The 23,111-nt window shown below is 43.3% G+C and overlaps 1 protein-coding gene across 2 annotated transcripts; it reads left to right on the plus strand.

Moving 5' to 3' along the window:
* The first annotated feature begins 326 nt into the window (after window positions 1-326).
* On the plus strand, window positions 327-18,574 carry XIAP (X-linked inhibitor of apoptosis). 2 transcript variants are annotated; one of them, XM_073641085.1, is made up of 7 exons: window positions 327-439; window positions 3,447-4,325; window positions 8,122-8,221; window positions 10,882-10,960; window positions 12,033-12,063; window positions 13,890-14,078; window positions 16,548-18,574. In XM_073641085.1, exons 2-7 carry the CDS (start codon window positions 3,470-3,472, stop codon window positions 16,739-16,741), a joined length of 1,449 nt encoding a protein of 482 aa, XP_073497186.1. In that variant the 5' UTR covers window positions 327-439; window positions 3,447-3,469; the 3' UTR covers window positions 16,742-18,574. The 2 variants fall into 2 exon arrangements, with proteins under 2 accessions (XP_073497186.1, XP_073497187.1); XM_073641086.1 differs by lacking the exon at window positions 13,890-14,078.
* The last annotated feature ends 4,537 nt before the right edge of the window (window positions 18,575-23,111 follow it).

Here is a 23,111-nt window from a genome sequence, read left to right on the forward strand (position 1 = left end):
ACACAGATAATGGGTTGGTGGCACTGGCTCTGTTCACACAGTGGACGCTGGACAATCTCAGCAGCCAGACTCCAGGGATCTTCCTGTGCACAGCCTAGTGATATAACTGTATGGGACTGTGGAAACAATCTCTATGGGATGATGAACACTGCTCCTCTCTCCATTTCCGTCCGTTGTTTTCAGGTTGGGCATGGAATCTGATAGAAATAAAACGCATGTGAACCCGGCGCCATACACATTAGTGGGAGGAGCCTCCTACAATTCCCCCTCACTGGTGTCTCAGACGCCCTGTCCTTCCACTCTGCAGACGCTAGGTGGCAGCGCTCCTTAAGGCTGACGTCTGGGCTGCAGGCTGTGCTGGTGATACTCGCTCACTACTTCCGGGTGACGGGTAGTCGCTTCCAGAGCACGGAACAGGGAAGTCATCCGCCCCGAGACTGTAAGTTACTGCCCGTACATACAGTATGCCATGTGTGGGGGCCTCTAGTGGGATCCCCAGCGGAGGGCGGTCTTGGAGGACGCATAGTGCTGTGCGCCCCCACACACCCGTGCCCTATCCTCAGGTCACCTGCGCTGTACGCGCCCCTGTGCACAGGAGCAGTTTGTGCCGCCCGCCCACATCACTTGTGCGCTCTCCTTCTGCCGCTAAACTAGTTCCCATATAGCGCAGGTGTGCATCACCCCGCTGTGTCAGGGGCCCTCCCGCTCTGTTCTCCAAGGAGGTGGAGGTCATGTCTCCTGCAGGTGTCACCCCGGGGTCAGGGCTGGATCTGCAGGGTCTCCTCACATCTGCAGTGCCTGTGGATAAGGGTCATGTGTCCTGGAGAAATGTGGTAACTGTACTGTAGATCACAGTCCCCAACATCCCGGGGAGGAATCACTGTCACTTTTATGTAGTGGATTGTCATGAAGGATTTGGGGCAGCCCGGTGGTTCAGTGGTTAGCGCTGTACTATATAGATAAGGCAGCAAGGTGGTTAGCGCTGTACTATATAGATAGGGCAGCAAGGTGGTTAGCGCTGTACTATATAGATAGGGCAGCAAGGTGGTTAGCGCTGTACTATATAGATAAGGCAGCAAGGTGGTTAGCGCTGTACTATATAGATAGGGCAGCAAGGTGGTTAGCGCTGTACTATATAGATAAGGCAGCAAGGTGGTTAGCGCTGTACTATATAGATAAGGCAGCAAGGTGGTTAGCGCTGTACTATATAGATAGGGCAGCAAGGTGGTTAGCGCTGTACTATATAGATAGGGCAGCAAGGTGGTTAGCGCTGTACTCAGGGTTGGCTCCAGGTTTTTGTGGGCCTTGGGCGAAAGTCTCAGTGGGCCCCTTATGTAATATCTATTGTAAATTCTACAATAGCTCAAAAACCGGCGAATCCTCGCAGCTCACAGTGTAGACCGGACAGTATAGTCCTCCATACGGTATTATGGGCACCACCTAGTCCTCCATACGGTATTATGGACCCCATACAACGCTCCATAGAGGATACTGGCCCCCCGTGTAACGCTCCATAGAGGATGTCGCCTCTCACCCCCCATATAGTGCTCCATGCAGTGTCACTTGTTCCCCTTCATATAACGCCCCAATCCTCCATACTAAAAAAAAAAAATCAAATACCTCACTTCTCACCTGCTGCCGATATAGCTGCTCTGCACTCCTCAGCGTCTTTGCCGTCTTCCCGCTCTGCGCTGTGACTGCTCAGGAGAGGGCGCGGTGTAAAGACGTCACCGCGCCCTCTGACCTGAGACATCACAGTGCAGCAGCCGCGGAGGATGCAGGAGCTGCTGCGGAGGCACGGGGAGGGGTAAGTATTGTGCTGCTGGCTGCCAGGGCCCTGAGCAAGCGGGGGAGGTGGTGGGCGCCGGCTCCACACTACTCATGGGTCCCATAGCGCGCAAGGGTGCCCGACAGTGGCTCAGTGGTTAGCACTGTACTGTATAGGGCAGCACAGTGGCTCAGTGGTTAGCACTGTACTGTATAGGGCAGCACAGTGGCTCAGTGGTTAGCACTGTAATATATATATATATATATATATATATATATATATATATATATATATTTATTAGCATGGTGACTCAATGGTTAGCATTGTACTATATATATGGTACCACGGTGGCTCAGTGGTTAGCACTGTAATATATATATTGCGTCTGCATGATTTTCAGCTGTAACACAGCCTAAACACATGCAGGGATTGCTGGTTAGTTGGGGAATCCTCACATGTGTTGAGGCTGTCTTACAGCTGTAAATCATGCAGACACAGGGACTCAAACATAATATGCGAGCACGCCGAAGATACTCGGCAAGCACCCAAGCGTGCTCCATGTAAGGGTTAAACGAGTACGCTTGCTCATCACTAGTCGGCTCTTTTTTCTGAAGCTGCTTGTCTGGCAGTTTTGCCATCTTTTTGGCAGAGTCTTCGCTGCCTGTGTCTTTTTTTTTTTTTTTAAACCTAACTAGAAGAATGAACATGTTACTACTTTTAACTGCTTCACGGTCTCTGAGACATTTACAAGAAATAATAAAAGACAGACCATGTGCACAGCAATGTCATTTCAATATTGCTGTGCATAATTTATTTTTTTTTCCTCCTGAAAAAGACATTCTGTGCACATTCCCTGACTTTGCATCTACTGAAATCCACTGCAGACTTTTTGTCTTCAAATCTAGATTGAAAATCTGCACCAATCCACAACATGTGAAGAAGCCAAAATGCTGTGTTTATACCACATTCACTTCCCCACTCGGCACACATGAACTTCAGAGACTTTAAAGAGGTGGTCCACTACAGTACATAATGCCCCCATCGATTTAAACCTTGTAAAGAAGTATTTTTGTAAATACCTCTTGTTACAATATGTGCCTGTGAGCGGCGCTATCGGTATCATTTGCCTGGAGAACGCTCTTTAATTAACAGTTCTCTTGCTAATTATTTGATATAACCGAGCAGTCGTTGTAATTGACACCACTTAAAGGGGTTGCCCAGCCGAAGGCTATGTGACTACAGACCTGTAAATCCTCACATGGTGAGCATTTCACACTGTGAGGACTCTCCTGTGCCAGGAGCGGTGGCCGCATGACTGCAAGCATGTGATTTGTATACATGCGGTCACATGCTGATTAGTCAGTGTCCGTGTCCGTGTTCGCTCAATCAAGTGAATTGAGTGAGGCCGGAAATGTCTAGTCGGAATGTGACCGTAAGTATGCAAATCACATACTTGTGGTCACATGAGCTCCCTCCCACTCCTGGCACAGGAGAATCTTCACAGTGTGCAATGCTCATGATGTCAGGATTCACCAGTCTGTAGTCACATAGTGACAACCCCTTTAAATCTCTTTTGCAGAACTTCTGTTATTTCGTGAACCTATTAAAGGAACATTTACTTTTTGTTGACTTTTTTTTTAATTCTGCTTGTGTTATTGTGCTTCTTCTTTTACTATAGATAAGCCATCCTTTCCAGAGGACATGACATGTCACTGCCCTAAAGTGTCAGATGGTGCACGCGACATGGAAGTGGACAGTGACTTCTCTGAGGAAACCAGTCGATTGGCATCATTTGCAAATTTTCCCAGTACCTGTCCTATCTCGGCAGCAGCCCTGGCCCGTGCCGGCTTCTATTATACTGGGGTGGAGGACAGAGTGGAGTGCTTCAGCTGTAAAGCTATAGTAGAAGGCTGGCAGCATGGAGACACCGCCATTGGGAAGCATCGGAAAATCAGCCCAAACTGTAAATTTATCAACGCATTTAACGCAAGAAGTGAAAACATACAAACTCAAGCTCCCGTGAGTCAAAACTCGGGTCCTCATCTAGGGAATAACTGTGCAACCTATGATTTGGATCAAAGCTCCAACTGTGATTTTGAGACAGATTTTTTGTTGAGGACGGGAAGGGTAGTTGATGAATCCCAACCGAATTTCCCCAAATATCTAAGTATGTGTAGCGAAGAAGCACGACTTAAGACGTTCAAGAACTGGCCTTGTTATGTGCGCCAGACCCCAAAAGAGCTGGCCAGCGCAGGTCTCTTCTACGCAGGAAAGGACGACATGGTGAAATGTTTCTGTTGTGGAGGAAAGCTGATGAACTGGGAGCCCAGTGATGTGGCGTGGACGGAGCACCGCAAGCATTTCCCAGACTGCTTCTTTGTTTTGGGTCGAGATGTTGGGAATGTAACTGCTGAGCTGGGCAGCGGTACAAGAAGGGATTCTGAAGTCCCCGAAAATCCCACCATGAGTCAAGCGAAGGCTCGGCTGGAGAGTTTTGCTACTTGGGCTTACGCGATTAACAAGGAGGCGCTAGCCAAAGCGGGGTTTTATAGTACTGGTGAGATCATAACTAACTGTGTGTCACATTTATTGAGCAATTTGTTATATTGTTTCTTCATATGTAACATCCGTCACATCAGTCCCTTGCCCTAGTGGAGATCATGACTTGGTTTCCCTGGTGTAATGCCCATACACTATACATGAATGTTGGCCAAACTTGCTGACTTCAGAGTGACAGGCCCACTGTATGATAATGTGTATGGGGGGCGTTTGCACTCCTTCACACCATATAATATGAGCATGTTATAATTTAATGCCCAATCTGTTCACATTTGTGATAAACTCCCCCTGAGAAGCAGCTAAAACAAAGTGTTTTGTGGTCATGTCCAACATGTGAAGCCAGAAGAAAAAAAACACCAGTACATGGTGACATCGGCCTCTCTACACCAGGCAGAGACCAAGAACATCTTCTTGACATCCGTCTGGCCGGTGTTTGTCTATCAGCTGTATAGGAAAGTGTGTTTTCCCATGCGAAAGGCCACCGCAAAAATCATTACACTATGAGACCCTATAGTTTACAGATGCCCTCGCATCCATGAAGACTGTGGCCACTGTCAGACATGTTCTTTATGGTTGTATATGCCTGACAATAGGTGCAAAATCCCCTCTTTTCATCAAAGGGAAGCTGTCACATTGTTTTTCGCTATTAAACTTAACCCAGTGTGTTAGTGATGCACGCTTGTGCAGTGACAAGCAGCCTCCCCCGGGCACATTCCAGAGCTGCCTCCCCCGGGCACGTTCCAGAGCTGCCTCCCCCGGGCACGTTCCAGAGCTGCCTCCCCCGGGCACGTTCCAGAGCTGCCTCCCCCGGGCACGTTCCAGAGCTGCCTCCCCCGGGCACGTTCCAGAGCTGCCTCCCCCCCGGGCACGCTCCAGAGCTGCCTCCCCCCCGGGCACGCTCCAGAGCTGCCTCCCCCCCGGGCACGCTCCAGAGCTGCCTCCCCCCCGGGCACGCTCCAGAGCTGCCTCCCCCCCGGGCACGCTCCAGAGCTGCCTCCCCCCCGGGCACGCTCCAGAGCTGCCTCCCCCCCGGGCACGCTCCAGAGCTGCCTCCCCCCCGGGCACGCTCCAGAGCTGCCTCCCCCCCGGGCACGCTCCAGAGCTGCCTCCCCCCCGGGCACGCTCCAGAGCTGCCTCCCCCCCGGGCACGCTCCAGAGCTGCCTCCCCCCCGGGCACGCTCCAGAGCTGCCTCCCCCCCGGGCACGCTCCAGAGCTGCCTCCCCCCCGGGCACGCTCCAGAGCTGCCTCCCCCCCGGGCACGCTCCAGAGCTGCCTCCCCCCCGGGCACGCTCCAGAGCTGCCTCCCCCCCGGGCACGCTCCAGAGCTGCCTCCCCCCCGGGCACGCTCCAGAGCTGCCTCCCCCCCGGGCACGCTCCAGAGCTGCCTCCCCCCCGGGCACGCTCCAGAGCTGCCTCCCCCCCGGGCACGCTCCAGAGCTGCCTCCCCCCCGGGCACGCTCCAGAGCTGCCTCCCCCCCGGGCACGCTCCAGAGCTGCCTCCCCCCGGGCACGCTCCAGAGCTGCCTCCCCCCGGGCACGCTCCAGAGCAGCAGCGGAGACAGTCTATGGGGAGACAGCGCGCAAACCACATTTGCGCCACTCTGAATTGTGATGTCTCAAAGCCAGAGACTCACAGCAGCACGGTAAATGAAGCTGGGGACGTACACCCTGATTCAGTGCTCATGCCCAAGGAGCTGCTCGTCACTGTGCGGGATTACAGATAAGATTCCCGTGACTTCAGGCCAGTACTGCGGATCAATCAAGGGGCGTGGGCATAGATAAGATGATGACACCATGACTGAAACCAGCGGAAGCCCACCCCTGTGACTAAAAGGTTGAATATAGCTACACAAAGTGATTTTTTTGGAATGAATACTGCCGCGTTTTGCTTGAAAACAACATGTTAGTGATGCACATTGTATCCGTAATAAAACACTGGGGCCAGTTTATTAGCGAAAAACAACGTGACAGGTTCCCTTTAAAACCACATGTATACTCCACTGAATCAAGTGTACATGTGCAGCAGCTTGTGCACAGACCAGACATTTACAGAAAGACCAATCATAGAAAGCCAAATACCTGATTGTTATTGAACTGCGGGGTCACCTGGGGTAACCCAAAAACTGAAAAAAAATCCTCAAGAGAAGGTACAAAGCGCTTGTGTATGTGACGGGTTCAATCCCAAGAGTCCAGTCCTGTACCTCTGCTAACAGGCAGTAATTCTGTTATGTGCCAGCTGCACAGCCCCCATAATAAAGCTGAGCGCCCCTTTCGTCTTTATTCACAGGTTCGTACAGTTTTCATGGCTTTCCAATGCCACTGCATCCTGAAGTAGAGCAGTCTTTTCCGTCTCCTCCAGTGTATAAGATACTACAATAGACCTTTCCGTCATTTTGGATGTCCTTTTACAAATGTTTCTGTTCCCTGATTCTAATTACTGCATTACAAAACTGCGGCCGATCACAGTAAACCCCATCGCTTAGTTTTCACGCCCTTGGTTTTTACTTTGTGGAGAAATAACCCAACAGTGTGTTTTCCAATACCAGAACTTTTTAGTTTGTTAAGGCCATGGCCAACAGATTTTCTTTCCGGATTGCCAAGCAAAAAAAATCTCCTGTGTATTAGAGTATTTGTGTTGTGCGGAAAAAATTACGAAGTGTCAGCCCCACGCTGCAGAGAAAATCCACAGCGGAAATTTAATGTGTTGTGGATGTCAGTTGTCAATGTCGTAGGTTTCTTCATCTGCGGTAAACCGACAAATCTGCACATATCCTAAGGCTATGTTCACACGTGTTTATTTTCTGCATCTAAATCTGCTGCAAATCTGCTGACAACTTTTCTCTGTCAGGAAAACAGCTGCATCGAAAATGCAGCTTTTATTATGTTTATTTTCCACTGTCCTTCTGTCTCTATTCATGCATGTACATAAAGTTCTGTGGTGAAAAAAAAAATCTCATTCTGTTTTTGCCATAGTGGTGGGGGGTGAATTGTTCAGGAATAGTTTAGACACTGGCTATACATTGTGTTTGTATGACACAATTTGCTTTCACACTATGGGGTCTGCTTTTCAGTTTGCACAGGCATTGTTCAATTTCACACCTCACTGGGCCACAGGCATTGAACAATGCCTGTGGCCCAGTGAGGTGTGAAATTGAACAATGCCTGTGGCCCAGTGAGGTGTGAAATTGAACAATGCCTGTGGCCCAGTGAGGTGTGAAATTGAACAATGCCTGTGGCCCAGTGAGGTGTGAAATTGAACAATGCCTGTTGCCCAGTGAGGTGTGAAATTGAACAATCTCACACCTCACTGGGCCACAGGTATTGTTCAGTCTCACACTTAGGTTAACTAATGTTTACACTGTACACATCACTAGTTTAATTAATTAAACTCCCAATACAAGCAACCATCTCAGTGCCCAAAACAAGATGGTTAATCACAAAATAGAACCCATATTTTGCAATCAAAAACGCTGAAAGAAATGACATGCTCTATTTTCCAAAAACGCAAGCAAGGCAGAAAACATGCATAAAAAAAAAGCAACATGTGTGAACAGAGAATTCTGGTTTCTCATAGACTTTGCTGGTACTGCAAAAGACAGCTGAAAATGTGCACAAAAATCTGCTGCAAAATATGCTGAAAAACCCAACATGTGTGAACATAGCCTTAAAGTGCCGCCGTCCAGGATAAAGGAGTTTCTGACAGAATTTCTTTTTTTCCGTATAGACATTCCTACTTGCAGAAAAAGCCATGTGCAGGGTCTGTAATTAACCCGTTATTGTCTGTGAATCATAGGCCATCGAGACTCCGCAAGATGCTTTTACTGTGGCGGGGAACTAAGAGATTGGAAAGTAAGAGATGACCCGTGGGAATTACACGCAAGATGGTATCCAGGGTATGACGATGTGGATGATATAATGACCAAAGGAATAATACAGTTAAAAGAATGTATTTGGCAGCTCCCCAGTTATCCTCCATGTTTATATCACATTCACTAAACAGTTAGAGGGGAAAAATAAAAGGAAACATCTTCTTAATATTTCACTGTAGGTAAAATCGGTGAGACTGAAGCCCCCCATTCACTTTACAAAGGTCTGGGTTGAATAGTAGTTCGCCCGACAGCTATCTATCGTGTTTGGGGGTCTTCTAGATCCTTTGCAGTGTATTACACACCCCCATGGTCCTCCGCATGGTTCCACAAGGCTCCATGAAGATTCACAGTGGGTGATAAATACAGAAGTGGTGACGTGTTTCTATTATACTTTTCCTTGGATTGTTTCACTCCTGGTTTTGGCTTACAAATACTGAGGTAAAATACTGACCAAATACTGAACGGGTGAACGTGGCCTATAACTGGACCAATCCGAGCTCTGCGCTTTTTGTCTGTTGTGAGAAAAGCGCAATATTAACCTTTGTTGTGTTTCATGGTTTGCTGTATACTTTTCCATAGCTTTTTATTGCTGCTTTTTTGAGGTGCATGAAACTTATCGATTCTTTATGTTCCTTCTTGGGATGAGACTGAGAGAGTGAAAAACACCAATATTAATAACATTTTTGCTGAATTTGTTTTACAGTGTATGTGTTTTTTTTGTATTTTAGTACCTTTTTTGATCAACATGTTTCTCAGAAATTCAATTAAATGTTCTCAGGACCATAACTTTCATTTTATATCCATGTAGCCATATGAGTGTTTTGGTTTTTTTTAGGATGGGTTTTACATTTTTTTTATACCATCTTGAAATATATGTAATTTATTCTATTATTTTTAGCAATTTTTCAAAAAGAAGAATGTAAAAAAAAGCCTAATAGATTTGTGTGGTTATTTCTTTATTTGGCATCATATGCAGAAGCTTTGGGCAGATGTGGGGGCTACAGACAAGCCCCCTTCTGTCATAGTGACGCATCGCCTATTCTTCCTGTATGACTGAATCAAGATGCCCATGGTCAGACAAGTCACACTCCTTAGATGAGTATCCGGTTTTGATTAATTGCCCCCACCCTACTCAATGCCTGCCATTGTGAGTCTACTTGTGGCGGCGAGCAAGCTGCGGCACTATCATGGGGGAACCAACAGACACCTTTTTTAAGGTCCTAATGGAAAATGGTACTTTGATTACAATGTGAAAGGTAGGGTAGTGATGGGAAGCAGTTAATCGTTTATGCCCTGCTTTAGGTAGGCAGCACCTTAGAGGGACTCTCTGCTGAAAACAAGTGGTCATCTATCCACAGTATAGGTGATAACGTATTGATCAGTGCGGGTCCAACCTCTGGAGCTTGCACCAATTGGCAGAATGGGGAACTTTTACCCCTGTTTGAATTAAATGGCACTGCTTTTGCTTGATGACCACTTAACTAATTCTCCATGGGGCTGATGAGCGCTGTTCCTCTGATTAGCTGGGCTGGTGAGACGACCTGTCTGCATCCGGCTGCAATGATGACGTTGCGCTAGTCCGGCAGGGATACAAGTAGATGCACAGGCCTCCCGTCCAGCGGTCATATTACTGACCTGGCCCATAGATCGCACTCCTGGGAATCCATTTTCCCATCTCTAGTGATAACCTGTTTTCACCAAATAACCCCTTTGAGATGACGTGTAAGCAGCCACTTTCCACATGATGTCTCCATCACCTGCTTTTGGTGTGAATCACTATACAGTTTCCCTCCCGGCAGTTTTTGTGATAGTACGAGTAAAGCATTTTTAGATTCATGTGTCGTGTCGCACATGAACCTTATATGTAACCGATGCTGGAAAAACGCAGTACCACAGATCACGTGACTTCTGTACTCATAGACTCCTGCATTGTTTTGTTTTTTTCTCAAACACTTGGGAATGTAAAAAACCCAACTAAAGGCCCCGTCACACTTAGCGACGCTGCAACGATCCCAACAACGATACGATCTGTCAGGGATCGCTGGTGAGCTGTCAAACAGGCAGGCTCACCAACCATCAGGGGAGCAGCGACATCGTGGAAAGAATCTTTCCACGATGTCCTGCTCCGGTTACCAGCCTGCTGAAGCAGGAGCAGGCTGGTAACCATGATAAACATCGGGTTACTAGGGGCACACGCGCACTTAGTAACCCGATGTTTATCATGGTTACCACTCTGCTACGGTGAGCGGGAGGTTACCGCTCACTTTAGCAGGCTCGTAACCATGATAAACATCGGGTTACTAAGTGCGCGTGTGCCCCTAGTAACCCGATGTTTATCATGGTTACCAGCCTGATCGGTGCTCCCGCTGGTCACACACAGCGATGTGTGCTGACCAGCGGGAGAGCAACGACCAAAAAATGGTCCAGGACACTTTGCAGCGATCAGCGACCTCACAGCAGGGGCCTGATCGCTGCAAAGTGGTCACACACAGCGACATCGCTGGTGAGGTCGCTGTTGCGTCCCCAAAACCGTGACTCAGCAGAGATCTCGCTAGCGATCTCGCTATGTGAGACGGGGGCTTAAGTGTGAACAGAGCCCAAGGCTGTATTTCTGTATCTCGTTCTTTTTGATGTAAGAATGTAACATACTTTTCTCTTTGCTTCGTCTTTTTCTGTCATTACAGGTGCAAATTCCTAGTTGATGAGAAAGGGCAGCATTTTATCAACACTGTCCAGCTGACCAGGCCCCTGCCGAGCCGGCCGGTGAGTTCGGTTTCCTCCTGACTAAACTGGATGCCTAACAATGGACTCACTGACAGTTACACGTGTGATCCCTGTCTTTATGTAGACAGATTAATGTGCTGATCCTTAGGGCGTGCCTGCTCTGCGGGTACAACAGTGTGTGTCACAACAGCTGACGGCTCTTATTTAACAGATGAATTAGCAGATTTTAGAGTTGCGTTACATGCAAGCATTACCGTGCCATAAAGATGCCCGTGCAGACATAACGCCATGAGACCATATAACGTGGGCACAATTCCATGAGATCACCAGCTTTCAAGGGCCCAATTATTTACTCTCATGGCAGATAATTTGCTGCCAGAGGCGTCTAGCAGCTTCTCCTTCCCCTCTACCCATAGAAACATGGCTGCTAGGCTCACAGCCCCCTGAAAAAACGTCACTGCCTCTGACTATTTGTTTGGTATGTTCCAATAGTGTATATTCTGGACGTAAAATCTGCATATTTCAGCAACAGCATTGTGAATGAGGTTCTACGAAATCTCACCCGTACGCATCAGAGGACATCTGCAGCATAAAATTGACCATCAATGAAGATTTGCAATGCAAAGTGTGAAATATCCTGCAAATCTGATGCATCTCGTGGGATCGTTCCCTTAGTCTAGGAAATGATGCTAAATTATTTCAGTTAATTTTTTAATACACCTGTATATTCTGCTTTACTACACTGAAAATGCTTCATCTATCCCTTCCAGGATTTGTAGCCTAGTGTCATTGTCTCAAGCACACACATACATGCCAGATCCAAACTCATAGAAATCCAACCAAAGGAACACTCCAGGAAAACTGATAAACCGGGGGAGAGTTATTTGCCAAAATACAGCAAAAATGATTTATTTATGACTTGCATCATATTTGTCATGTGTGTAAGGGACTTTCTGCACATTGTCTAACAAGCGAGTGTGACTTCACTGGAAAGGATTGTGGCCGGACGCTAGCAACCTATTACAAACATCAGCGAAGATTTTGACACAAACTCAGCCAAGTGGTGTAAACTCAGACCAGACAGTATTAATATTCAATTTTTTTTCTTTAGGAAAGTGATATCCCGCCTGCTTTACCTGAAGGTAACAAGACACATTATTGTCAAAATTGGCTTTTTGGCCTTGTATGTATAAATTTTTTTTCTCGCACACAAGAACATAGTAGCACTCGGTAAGCACTAAGATGTATGTAAACATTGAATATATGAAATTTGCACTGCATTACTGCTATGTAGACTATACTTATAAAATGAAGGTACTTGAGCTCATGAATTGGCCAATTCATGAGCCCATCAGCCACGGCAAGGTGACCTTTCATTGATGGGCCTAAACCTAAGTTATCAGTAATGCCTCTCCCAGGCTAAAAGCTTACAAATTGAAAGGGGCAAGTAGGATCCAGCACTAATTAAAAACATCCATAGGATGATGGGAAGAGCTCAGTCAGATATGAAGGCAGTTACAAAATCCAATAGTATACTACAAAAATCTGACCAAGACCTCCGAACAGAATAAAGTAAATGTGAACAGGTGCAAGCTATGGTGCACTGTAGAAGTGGTGACTGCCTTCATATTTGGCTGAGCCTCCTCCCATCAGCCTAGGGCTGTTTTTGATTAGTGCTGGATCCTATCTGCCCTTTGAACTTGTAGGCTTTTAGCCTGGGATAGGCATGTCTGATAAATATTAGGTTTAGGGTCCTATCAAAGAAAGTTCAGCTTGTTGCAGCTGGTGGGCTCTCATGAATTGGCCAATTTATGTTCTAAGTATCCTCATTTATAAGTAGCGTATAATCTGTATATCAGTAATGCAGTGCAAATATCATATACTCAATGTTTGCACACATCTTAGTGCTTACAGAGTGCTGCTGTATTTTTGTTTGTGTATATATATATATATATATATATATATATATATATATATATATATTATTAAATATATATATATATTATTAAATATATATATATATTATTAAATATATATATATATATTATTAAATACATAAATATACCATACCCTTGTGTATATATATTGTGTATTTTTTTTTATATTATCTAAAAATATTGTAATATTTTTTTTTCTAATGATTGTGCATGTTTTCTATAATGGTAATATTCAGACTGCATTACTGTGTGAAAACTCAACTTCTGCCCTCAAAATCCTCTACGTGCCCATTGCGTACATGGTCCTGTGCCCCTGCACATAATGGTGATGGCGAGGCCTGTATGATCACCTGCTGGAGAAGCGCAGCTGTGATTGATGGCTCATTGATGGCCCATCAGCCAGTCACACAGTGGGGAGTGACTGTAAGCAGTAAGCCCCCGTCACACTAAGCGAGATCGCTGCTGAGTCACAAGTTTTGTGACGCAACAGCGACCTCAGTAGCGATCTCGCTACGTTTGACACTTAGCAGCGACCAGGACCCTGCTGTGAGATCGCTGGTTGTGTTGAAATGGCCTGGACCATTTTTTGATCGTTGAGGTCCCGCTGGGTAGCATGCATCGGTGTGTTTGACACCTTACCAACGACCTCGTTGGCGACTCAGAACTGAGACACATAGGCGTGCATTTGGGTTGCATCGTTATACAGGTCGCTACGGGTCGCCGTATCGCTGCTGCGTCGTTGGGAAGATCTGCCTGTTTGACAGCTCACCAGCGACCACACAGCGACGCAGCAACGATCCCTGCCAGGTCGTATCATTGTCGAGATCGCTGTAGCGTCGCTAAGTGTGACGGTACCTTAAGCCTTCAGTGCCATGAGCTGATAAGTAGCCCCGTGAGGGCAAATATAGGGCAGCACTGCTGACAATCCTTCCATCAATGATCCCTGGTTATCCATGAGAGATATGAGCGGACCTAAAACCATCCATTTCATTCCTTTCTCAGCAGATTAATAGATCTGTGTCTCTTTCCAGACAGTGAATTAGTGAAGAACCCTTTGGTGATTCATGCACAGCAAATGGGATTTCATTTAGAAGAAATTAAGAAACTGATGTTGAAAAGAATAAAAAACACTGGACAAAACTACACATCTGTCGAAGTCCTGGTGTCAGATTTATTAAATTCTCAACCTGCGAATGGTAGTGCTAAGCCGGCAGAAAACGGTACGGATATATATAGGGGATTGACAATTAAAATCTGTTATTAGTACAAAAAAGCTGTGTACAGATTCGTAAAGGGTTAATCCAGTCCATATTTCAGCAGACGACCGGTCTGTCATATATCAGTAATGTGAGTCTCTCAGCAGCATCAATGGGGTTTAACCTCTTCCCACAGAGGAAAAATGTTCTGTTTTTTTGTATTTTTGTTTTTTCCTTCTCTACTTTCAAGAGTCAGAAGATTTTTATTTTGCCTGCACACCGCTGTATGAGGGCATGCTTGTTTTTTGTAGGACACCCTTCAGTTTACCATATATAATGTATGGGAACAGAGCAGGGAGGAATCTCGCAATTCAGTAAAATGGTGGGGGGAAAAAAACACAATTCTGCCTTTCTTATTATTTTATTTTACACGATGTTCATTGTCAAAAATGACCTGGAACTATTTTCCATATTAGTACAGTTACAGTGATATCAAACCTGTATACAACATTTGTAATCATCGCTTTTTATTGCATTTTTTAAACAGATGTGGTGACCAAAATAATAGAAATGCTTTTTTTTTCTTTTTTTTTTCTTTACGGTGTTTACTGTAAGAATTGATTTTGATCAGACCTTTAAGGATATGGAGATACCAAGTTTGCTTTTTTATCTTTATTTTTTAACGGGAAAATAACAGTAACTAGAATTTTTATAATTTTTTTAGTCCCTATTATGTTTGCATTAATCCCCATCCCTTCCCCCCTTAACCCACTTTTGGCTGCTTGAAACTGTGACCATTTGTTTGTTCTATTTACAGCAATTCTACTACTGTATTGCAGTATGTTGAGGAACTTACGTCCTAATGTGAAGCCCCCCCGATAGGACGAAGTTGGTAGCCATGGGGGCCTTTAGCAGACTCCCAGCTGCCATGACAAGACATCAGCAATTGCACTATGTGAATGCCTCGGTCATTGAGTGACATCAGTATTTGAATGGTTTAAAGGCATTATTTTAAATAGTTCAACACGGTTATAACAAGTAGTTACTCCAAATGTTTTACACTTTCATGACCAGCTTCCTTTGTACTTGGTAGAGTCCCTCTGGCTGTTATGACCTGCTGCAAACATGATGCATAGCAAGACACCAGCTTCGGGCAATGTTTTTAGGAGTTTTAGCCCATTCTTCATGGCAGTGGCCTCTACTTCATTAATATTCTTGGATTTATTGCTACAACAGCCTTCTTAAAATCCCATCAAGGATTTTCTGTGGGGTTCAAGTCAGCGACTAACAATAACTCCAGAATCTTCCAGAACTTCTGAAACCAAGCCTTAGTGGACTTTGTTATGCTTTGATCATTGTCCTGAGGGAAAGTTCAATGATGTCCAAGCTTCAGCTTTGTCAAAAAAGGAATGATGTATTTTCTTTCAGCGTTCAGTATGTGCCTTTATTTGCAAACTTAAACCTCAGTATCTGCTGCCACCTAATCTTCTTGATATCACAGTCAACAAACTCACAACCAGTGACTGGTTAGTCTCTTGATTTGTTGGATCAGATGTGCTTGACACAACACCTGATTTGCAACTGTGGTCTTCTATGAGAGATTCTATTCAGGAGAGTTGACTAATTCTGAGACTGCAGTAGTCATTGCCTACTTTTGTACCACCCATAGACCATGAACATCCAGGTGGTCCATGTTCTACTCTGCAGTGATGTTCTAAAACGTTGCTACAAAGTAGAGCAGCTGTACTACATGCAGCTGCGGGAGTTGGGAGCTGGCTGTCAGACACAGCCGGACTCCCTATAGAGAAGGCAGAGATGGTTTATTATGGTTTCTGCTTTTCCTGTTACTGTATACACAGCGTTGACAGCACTTCCTCCTCCAGACCCAGTGGTCATGTAATCGCTGGGAGGAGGGAGCAGGGGCTGCTCATTCCTAGGAGACCTAATCAATCCTGCTATACAGAGAAAATTAGGAATTTAATAAAGTGTTTAATTTTTTGAGCAGGTCTCCCCCCCCCCCCCCCCAAAAAAAAAGGGTCTTGCATGCCTTCTAGTGTGTGAAATAAATTAAAATTTAAACAATAAATTCAATAATTAATTTCCTGCTTATTTATTTTCCCACTGATAATGGCTAAAAAGTAAGCTAATATGAAAATAACAAAAATTAGGCCCCACATGTAACGGGGAAAAAAAAGATGCAAAAAAACAATTTGAATATCCGGACGAGAAAATATTTTACAGCTCTTTAACCCACATGTACAAAATAAAAACTAAGCGTACCCAGCCTTATTTTGTGTTGACTTTGGAGAAAGCACTGGTTACATTCGTTATGTTGAGCTATTTACATTGTTCTTGTTTGCTTGGTTTATTGCAAGCAGCAGAATGTTAGTACGTCTTTCTAATGGACCTGATTTCCATTTGGGGGGATTGAAGAATTATTTTCTCTCTTTTACATTAGCCTTTACTTTTCTAATGAAAAATGATGTTTTGCAGAGAACAACATAGAAGAAAAGCTGAGGAAACTGGAAGAGGAGAAGATGTGCAAAGTGTGTATGGACAAAGCGGTGTGCATTGTGTTCATCCCATGTGGTCACCTGGTAGTGTGCGCCAACTGTGCCGAGGTCCTGGATAAATGTCCTATATGTTGCACTATTATAGAAAGACGGCAGAGAATTTTTATGTCCTAAAGGGCGGTTTAATGTTAGATTTTATTCTAGATTTTGAGTTTTTTGCTGTTTTATTTTATTTTTTTTAACATAATTTTAATATATAAATGATTAAAAGTGTCCCCCCCCTGTCTGCACTGCATAATGGTGAATCCCAAAGATGAGTCCTGTTTTTACAGCATCTATGCAGTAACCAAGGAAAAATCTCTGGTTTCAAGATCCTACTGAGAGAACTCCTTTTGAGAATAAATTTTTCCCCACTTTTTTTCCCATCAGTTGATTGAAACATTGCTGATATAAATATTTAAAGGGGTTGTTCACTACCTTTCCTACTGATGTCCTATCCTTAGGACAGGTCATCAATATCAGGTCATTGGGGTGCGAAACCCGGCACCACCGCCAATCTGCTGTTTCTGGCCGGATGTGATCAGTTACAGAGCTGCACAGCGCCGTCAGCTGTATAGTGGCCGCATTGGGGTACTGCAGATTTACTCCTATTCGTTTGAATAGGGAAGGAAGTGCAGTACCCTGCCACGGCCACTATAAAGCAGATGGAGCTGTGCTGTGCCGCTCTGCAACTGATCACATCCAGCAGGGAGCATCTGATCGGCAGGGGTCCTGAGTGTCCCACCCCCACTGATTTGATACTGATGATTTATCTTAAGGATAGGACATGAGTATAAAGGTTCTTGACAATCCTTTAACAAAACCACTGCAGAAAGTTGCGTATACTGATTGTACAGACCGGAGAGTATATTTTGTTTGTTTTATTATGTCTTTTGATCATTTTCTTGTTTTTCTTTAGTTAAAATCATTTTATGTGTATGTGTGATCACTGAATATTGTAGTTCTCACTGAAAATGCTGAGTTCGCTTTTATTATTGGATCTGATGGGGAATGCTAGGGGTTAGAAAAAATAAAAATTGATCTTTACACTACTGAAGCCTTTTCCTTTCCATGTTTTGCAGCTGTGTTAGCATGCAGGTCTTGAAATGTAGTAATCTAGTTTATTCACACATAGTAATGAGAAGACCACCAACACTACCCCTGTCGAGATCAGATTTTTGTTTGATGGGTTTTTCCTCTTTTTGTGTATATTGGCCTCTTTTTTGAGAAGACCACCAACTGTAATTTTTTTTTTTATTTCCTGACTGCAGTTTTATGTGGTCACTTAAAGGGCTTGCACTGTGCTTGCCTTAATTCTTAGGCTAAGTTTACACCCTTGTTAGTTAATTATCTTGTTCTGCTTCATCATAGCAGCTGAACAGAAAAAATAATGGCAGGGCTGGATCACATTGCGGATCCCATTGAACATAATGGGGTTTGTCAGGTTTTTGTCATCAGTGGGGCTTTATAGGTTGCATTGGTAATCTGACCTGCAGTTGGCAAGGCTGTTTTTTTGTGGTTTTTCTTTGGCTTTATAGGAGACCCTGATATTGCTTTATACTTCATGTTATGGTATCGCAGTATATAGAACAAGCAATCAGATGATCACAGGTGAACTCCTGTATGAAGATTAATAAAGAATTAAAATCACATTAAAATAAAGACATTAATAAATAAACATACAGGGTATTGCCACATCCGCAAAAGCCCGATCTATCTAAATGCCAGAATCGCATTTTTTGGTCATCACTCCTAACCCCTAAAAATACAATGTATGTGCCCTAAGATGGTATGAATTAAAAAAACCAATGCCTCACAGTTCCAAAATAAAGTTTCGGGTCTCAGAAAATGGTGACACAAACCACGTTTTGTGTCCGTGTGAAAAAAATCACAGCATGCACTAGTCTCTTTCAGTTTTCAGGTGAGACTTGCCCATTCAAGTCTATGCATGCCAAAAAAAAAAATAAACCGAACACTTGTGTATCGTTTGTATTGCACCACTTTTATTAAGAGGGAATCTGTCAGTAGGATCAACCTTTTAAACATACGTCTATATGTACATGTAGGTCATAGGAAGCTGAATAAAATACCTTCATATCTGCGATCTGGTGTCTTATTCCAGAGAAATCCACATTTTTCTTAATATGCAAATGAGCTGTTAAGATCTATGGGCCAGACATAGATCTCTCTGAGAATCTGCCTTCAGAGATTATTTTAAATAAAAGGGGGAGTTACCAGTGTGAAACATGTAATGAATCGCACCTCCTAATGTAGCTTGGAGTTGGTGAAACGCGCGTCGAGGTGCTTGTGCGCTTCTTTTCCTCATTATTTTCTGGCTCATCATGTCTCTAGGTATATACAATATATATATTGTTTTCATTGATGCATGCAGTCTGGTTTTAGACACAGGTGCGTCCATTATTATCTGGGGTGTCCCTCAGCTTTACATTACTACGGGACTGGTCTTTTATCATATTTTTTCGTTAATATCTAAGGTCGTCGTGTGTCCTAAACATCCTATTGGTCAACTGGTCTGAGTTTTAGCCTTTTTTTTGCCAGTGTTATTGTATATTGGTTTATTAAATGTTTCCTAATATTCATATTTACTGTTATATAGAAGGGGGATAGGGGTTTCCTTTCCTCTTACATCAGTTATCTTTGGTCTAATTATGAACTATCGTACCATCTAGATTGTTTTTTTTAGTCTTACCTCTCTTATACCCCTGTTTTATATTTTTGTATATATTAATAAAATGTATTAATTTATATTTTATATAGTGGTTTGCCCTTTACATTTTTCTCTTTTCGGTACACATTTTATATTTGCAATTTGTCACAATTGTGTTTTTTTTGTTTCATATATTAATGCTTCAGGGGATTATTATATTTTGGAGATCATATATAGGTTAGCATGTAATGACTGACAGTCTGCTCTCCTGATTTACATGTCTCACACTGGTAATGGCCCCTTTCATTTATAATAACTTCTGGAGACATTCTCGGGGAGATCTGTGTCCGGCCCATAGATCTTAACAGCTTATTTACATATAAGAAAAATATGGATTTCACTGGTATAAGACATTGGATCGCAGATATAAAGGCTTCATCTTTATCTGCTTCCTATGACCTACATGCCCATATAGACAGCTTAGGAGGGTTGATCCTACTGACAGATTCCCTTTAAGGATACATTGCCATTATTAATGCAAAAAACTGTATTTTGTCTTGTAAATGTTTTGGTATAAAAACTGATGCCGTATGGATGTCAACAATGGACACGCGGTTGGAATACAGATGAAAATCTTATTTTTTTGTTGAAAGTTTGCCTGTTTTTGATACGATCGTCTGAACCCGGCCCAATAATCACTTGTCTCGTCACAGGCACACTAAGGGTTTCTGGGCATTTCTTTTGACCTAATCGCTTGTTCAGTAACGACTAACACCACTTTTTCTTGGTCTATATTTTCATGTCCATTTTAAAATCTATTTTTATTATATTTCTATGTATTTTATTAGAATGAGGCAATATCTGTAAATTTGGTAATTATACATCCTGTTGTGTTGTTATGTCAATTGTTTTTATGCCAGTAATGCTGCTAATATACAGAATATACCATATATGCTTCGAGATGTCTGCAGTACAATCACTGTATAAATAAAAAATTTAATATAGCAATTCTTGCATTCTTGCTTTTTGAAAAATAACATACAAGATTTATATTAGAATCGATCATCCCTTTTTTGTTTTTTTGTTTTCTTTAAATGTTACTAGCAATGTTACAAAGGGTTGTTCCCTTTTAGACCATGTTCACCTTTCCTCAGCGAGTCGCCGCCGCCGCGCTAATGTCACGTCACCTGCACAACAGCCAATCATTGATCCTAGTGGCCCTACATATCTACATGGTCAGAGCCGCTGAGCTAACTGATGGCTGTCGGTGTTCTCAGCGCTGCAGACAGTGCCGACAACGGGAGCAGCAGCAGAGACTCGTTGGGGAAACTGTGTACAGCCAGATTTATTTTTAACAAACTAGAATAGAATTGTCCAATACAAAACAAAACTTCTTTAAATAGTAGCTAGACTTTTTCTTTTTTTTCACAATTACACAGTACAAGTGAAGATAATCTCTGTAAGACATTTTATTAGAGAAAACTGCCCCCCCAGCCCCCTCTTAAAAATCATTTATTTCTTTTTCCTGACCATTCACACTCAAAACTGCTTAAAATTGTCTAAAAACCTGTCTGCAGTTGAATGGTTAAAATACACATTTTTGCCTTTACAACTAATGGAGGGGGAAAAAAGCTGGGGGGAAGCAGAAAGGCATAAAGGGAAACTGCTGAGGTGTCTGCTGCAGGGTGAAACCTACTAAAATGCAGAATTCATATAATGGCGTATTCCTCATGTACACACATGGCGGTGTGTTCTAAAAAGTCTCCTCATGTCTGGCCAAGAGGGCAAGGAGTTGTGGCAAACTGCCCTACAAGTACAGCGTGGTGATGGAGCCGGGTACGAAGCAGAGACGGCGGCTGGCGTCAACTGTCTACTAAAACAAACATCCCACTGCAATGGCTGCGATCGATCCTAACACCAGTCGCAGCTGTTTCACCCCATAGATGCCGCTTCTTATAATGACTTCAGCATCTAGATGGTACTATAGATAGAGCCCACTGCCTCTGATAACCATCACCCTCTCCCTTCCAGAGTGCATTGCAACCCAAGTCCAACCTATAGTGGCCTAATAGACCATGTTTATGGAGGGGCCTAACAAGCCTCTTGTCAGTGTAAAATTGACAGATCTATTACCTTGCAATACCTGTGTATTGCATGACATTGGACAGTTTATTAAAAAAGTGATAGTTCCAACCCCATAGTGAACAAAGTATAGAAAAAAATTATACATACACATTATTTATATACAGGGTGGTCCAAAAGTAGGTGGCCAGAAAATAATAACATTTATTTTGATTTATATATAAAATTATATTTACTAACACAAGCATAACATTGACAATTACATTTTATTCTGAACAATAATACAAAAGCCCTTAAATTTTATCAACGCAGGGGCTCAAACTGTTTTCCATTACAATCTGCACAGCTTTGAAGTCGCCTCTTACGCTTTTGGTATTAATTTCTTGAAATGCATCTCTTATGTAATTTTTCAAATCACTGACACTTTTTGGTTTTCGACTATAAACTTTGTCCTTGAGTACTCCCCAAAAGAAAAAATCCATTGGGGTCAAGTCTGGTGAACGTGCCGGCCCATCAAGTGGGCCTCTTTGGCCAATCCATTTATTAGGAAATGTTTCATCAAGATACTCGCGGACTACTCTTGAATAATGTGGAGGGGCCCCATCTTGTTGGAAATAAAGGTCATTTGAATTAGGCTGTTGCTGTAACTGGGGAACAACTTGATTCATTAGAATTTCGAGATACTTATCTCCTGTGACTGTTCCATCAAAAAATATTGGTCCTAAAACACCAAAACTTGAAATACCACCCCAGACATTGACACCAGGCTCATTTAGTTGTTGCTCTAATGTTAAATGCACGTTCTCATTATACCAGTAAATACAATTATGTCTGTTAATATGGCCGGAGAATTTGAAAGAAGCTTCATCACTCCACATAATGTTATCTAAAATTACTGGATTTTCTTCAATTTCGTTAAGCATAATCTCACTAAATTGCAGCCGCCTGTCTGGATCATCCTCCAATAAACCATGAATTAGATGTGGATGATAAGCTTTCCACCCAATAGATTTCAGGATTCGCATGATAGAAGCTCGTGAAATTCCCATTTCCAAAGAGGCTCTTCTGGTGACTTTTTTGGACTCTGAACAAATGTTTCAGCAACAAGTTGTTTATTATCTTCTATACAGACTGTTTTGGGTCGATCAGTTTTTGGAGCATTAAGGGTTGAGCCAGTGGCATTGAATTTGTCACGAATGCGGTAAATGGTTTGTCTCTTTGGGGCTTGAGTACCAAATGTTTCAACCCAATTTGCTCTAACGGTTTCAGCATTTTGAGATTTCCAATACTCTGTTAAAATCCATTTTCTTTGATCTGTATTTAAATTATTTACCATTATGTGTTATCTGAATTATCTGAAAAGAAAACAGATTTGGGGGAGATCTATCTGTGAAAACTAGATCTGTGAAACTGGCTCAGTTGCCCTAAGCAACCAATCAGATTCCACCTTTCATTTTCCAAAGAGTCTGTGAGGAATGAAAAGTGGAATCTGATTGGTTGCTAAGGGCAACTGAGCCAGTTTCGCTTTACACCATGTTTAATAAATCTCCCCCTTTATAACCTTATTACACTTTCTGTCCACCTACTTTTGGACCACCCTGTATATACAGTACAGACCAAAAGTTTGGACACACCTTCTCATTTAAAGATTTTTCTGTATTTTCATGACATTCACACTGAAGACATCAAAACTATGAATTAACACATGTGGAATTATATACTTAACAAAAAAGTGTGAAACAACTGAAAATATGT

This window comes from Phyllobates terribilis, unplaced genomic scaffold (genome assembly GCF_046119375.1).
Source record: "Phyllobates terribilis strain yellow unplaced genomic scaffold, ASM4611937v1 Scaffold_7__3_contigs__length_470593459, whole genome shotgun sequence".
NCBI classification, from domain to species: domain Eukaryota; kingdom Metazoa; phylum Chordata; class Amphibia; order Anura; family Dendrobatidae; genus Phyllobates; species Phyllobates terribilis.

What these genes read in the sequence shown, in the direction of transcription:
- XIAP (XM_073641085.1), top strand. Translation starts at nt 3,470, where the DNA reads ATGACATGTCACTGCCCTAAAGTGTCAGATGGTGCACGCGACATGGAA. An exon ending in CACGCAAGATGGTATCCAGG is followed by an intron (nt 8,222 to 10,881) that starts GTATGACGATGT and finishes CTGTCATTACAG; the next exon opens with GTGCAAATTCCTAGTTGATG. An exon ending in CCCGCCTGCTTTACCTGAAG is followed by an intron (nt 12,064 to 13,889) that starts GTAACAAGACAC and finishes GTCTCTTTCCAG; the next exon opens with ACAGTGAATTAGTGAAGAAC.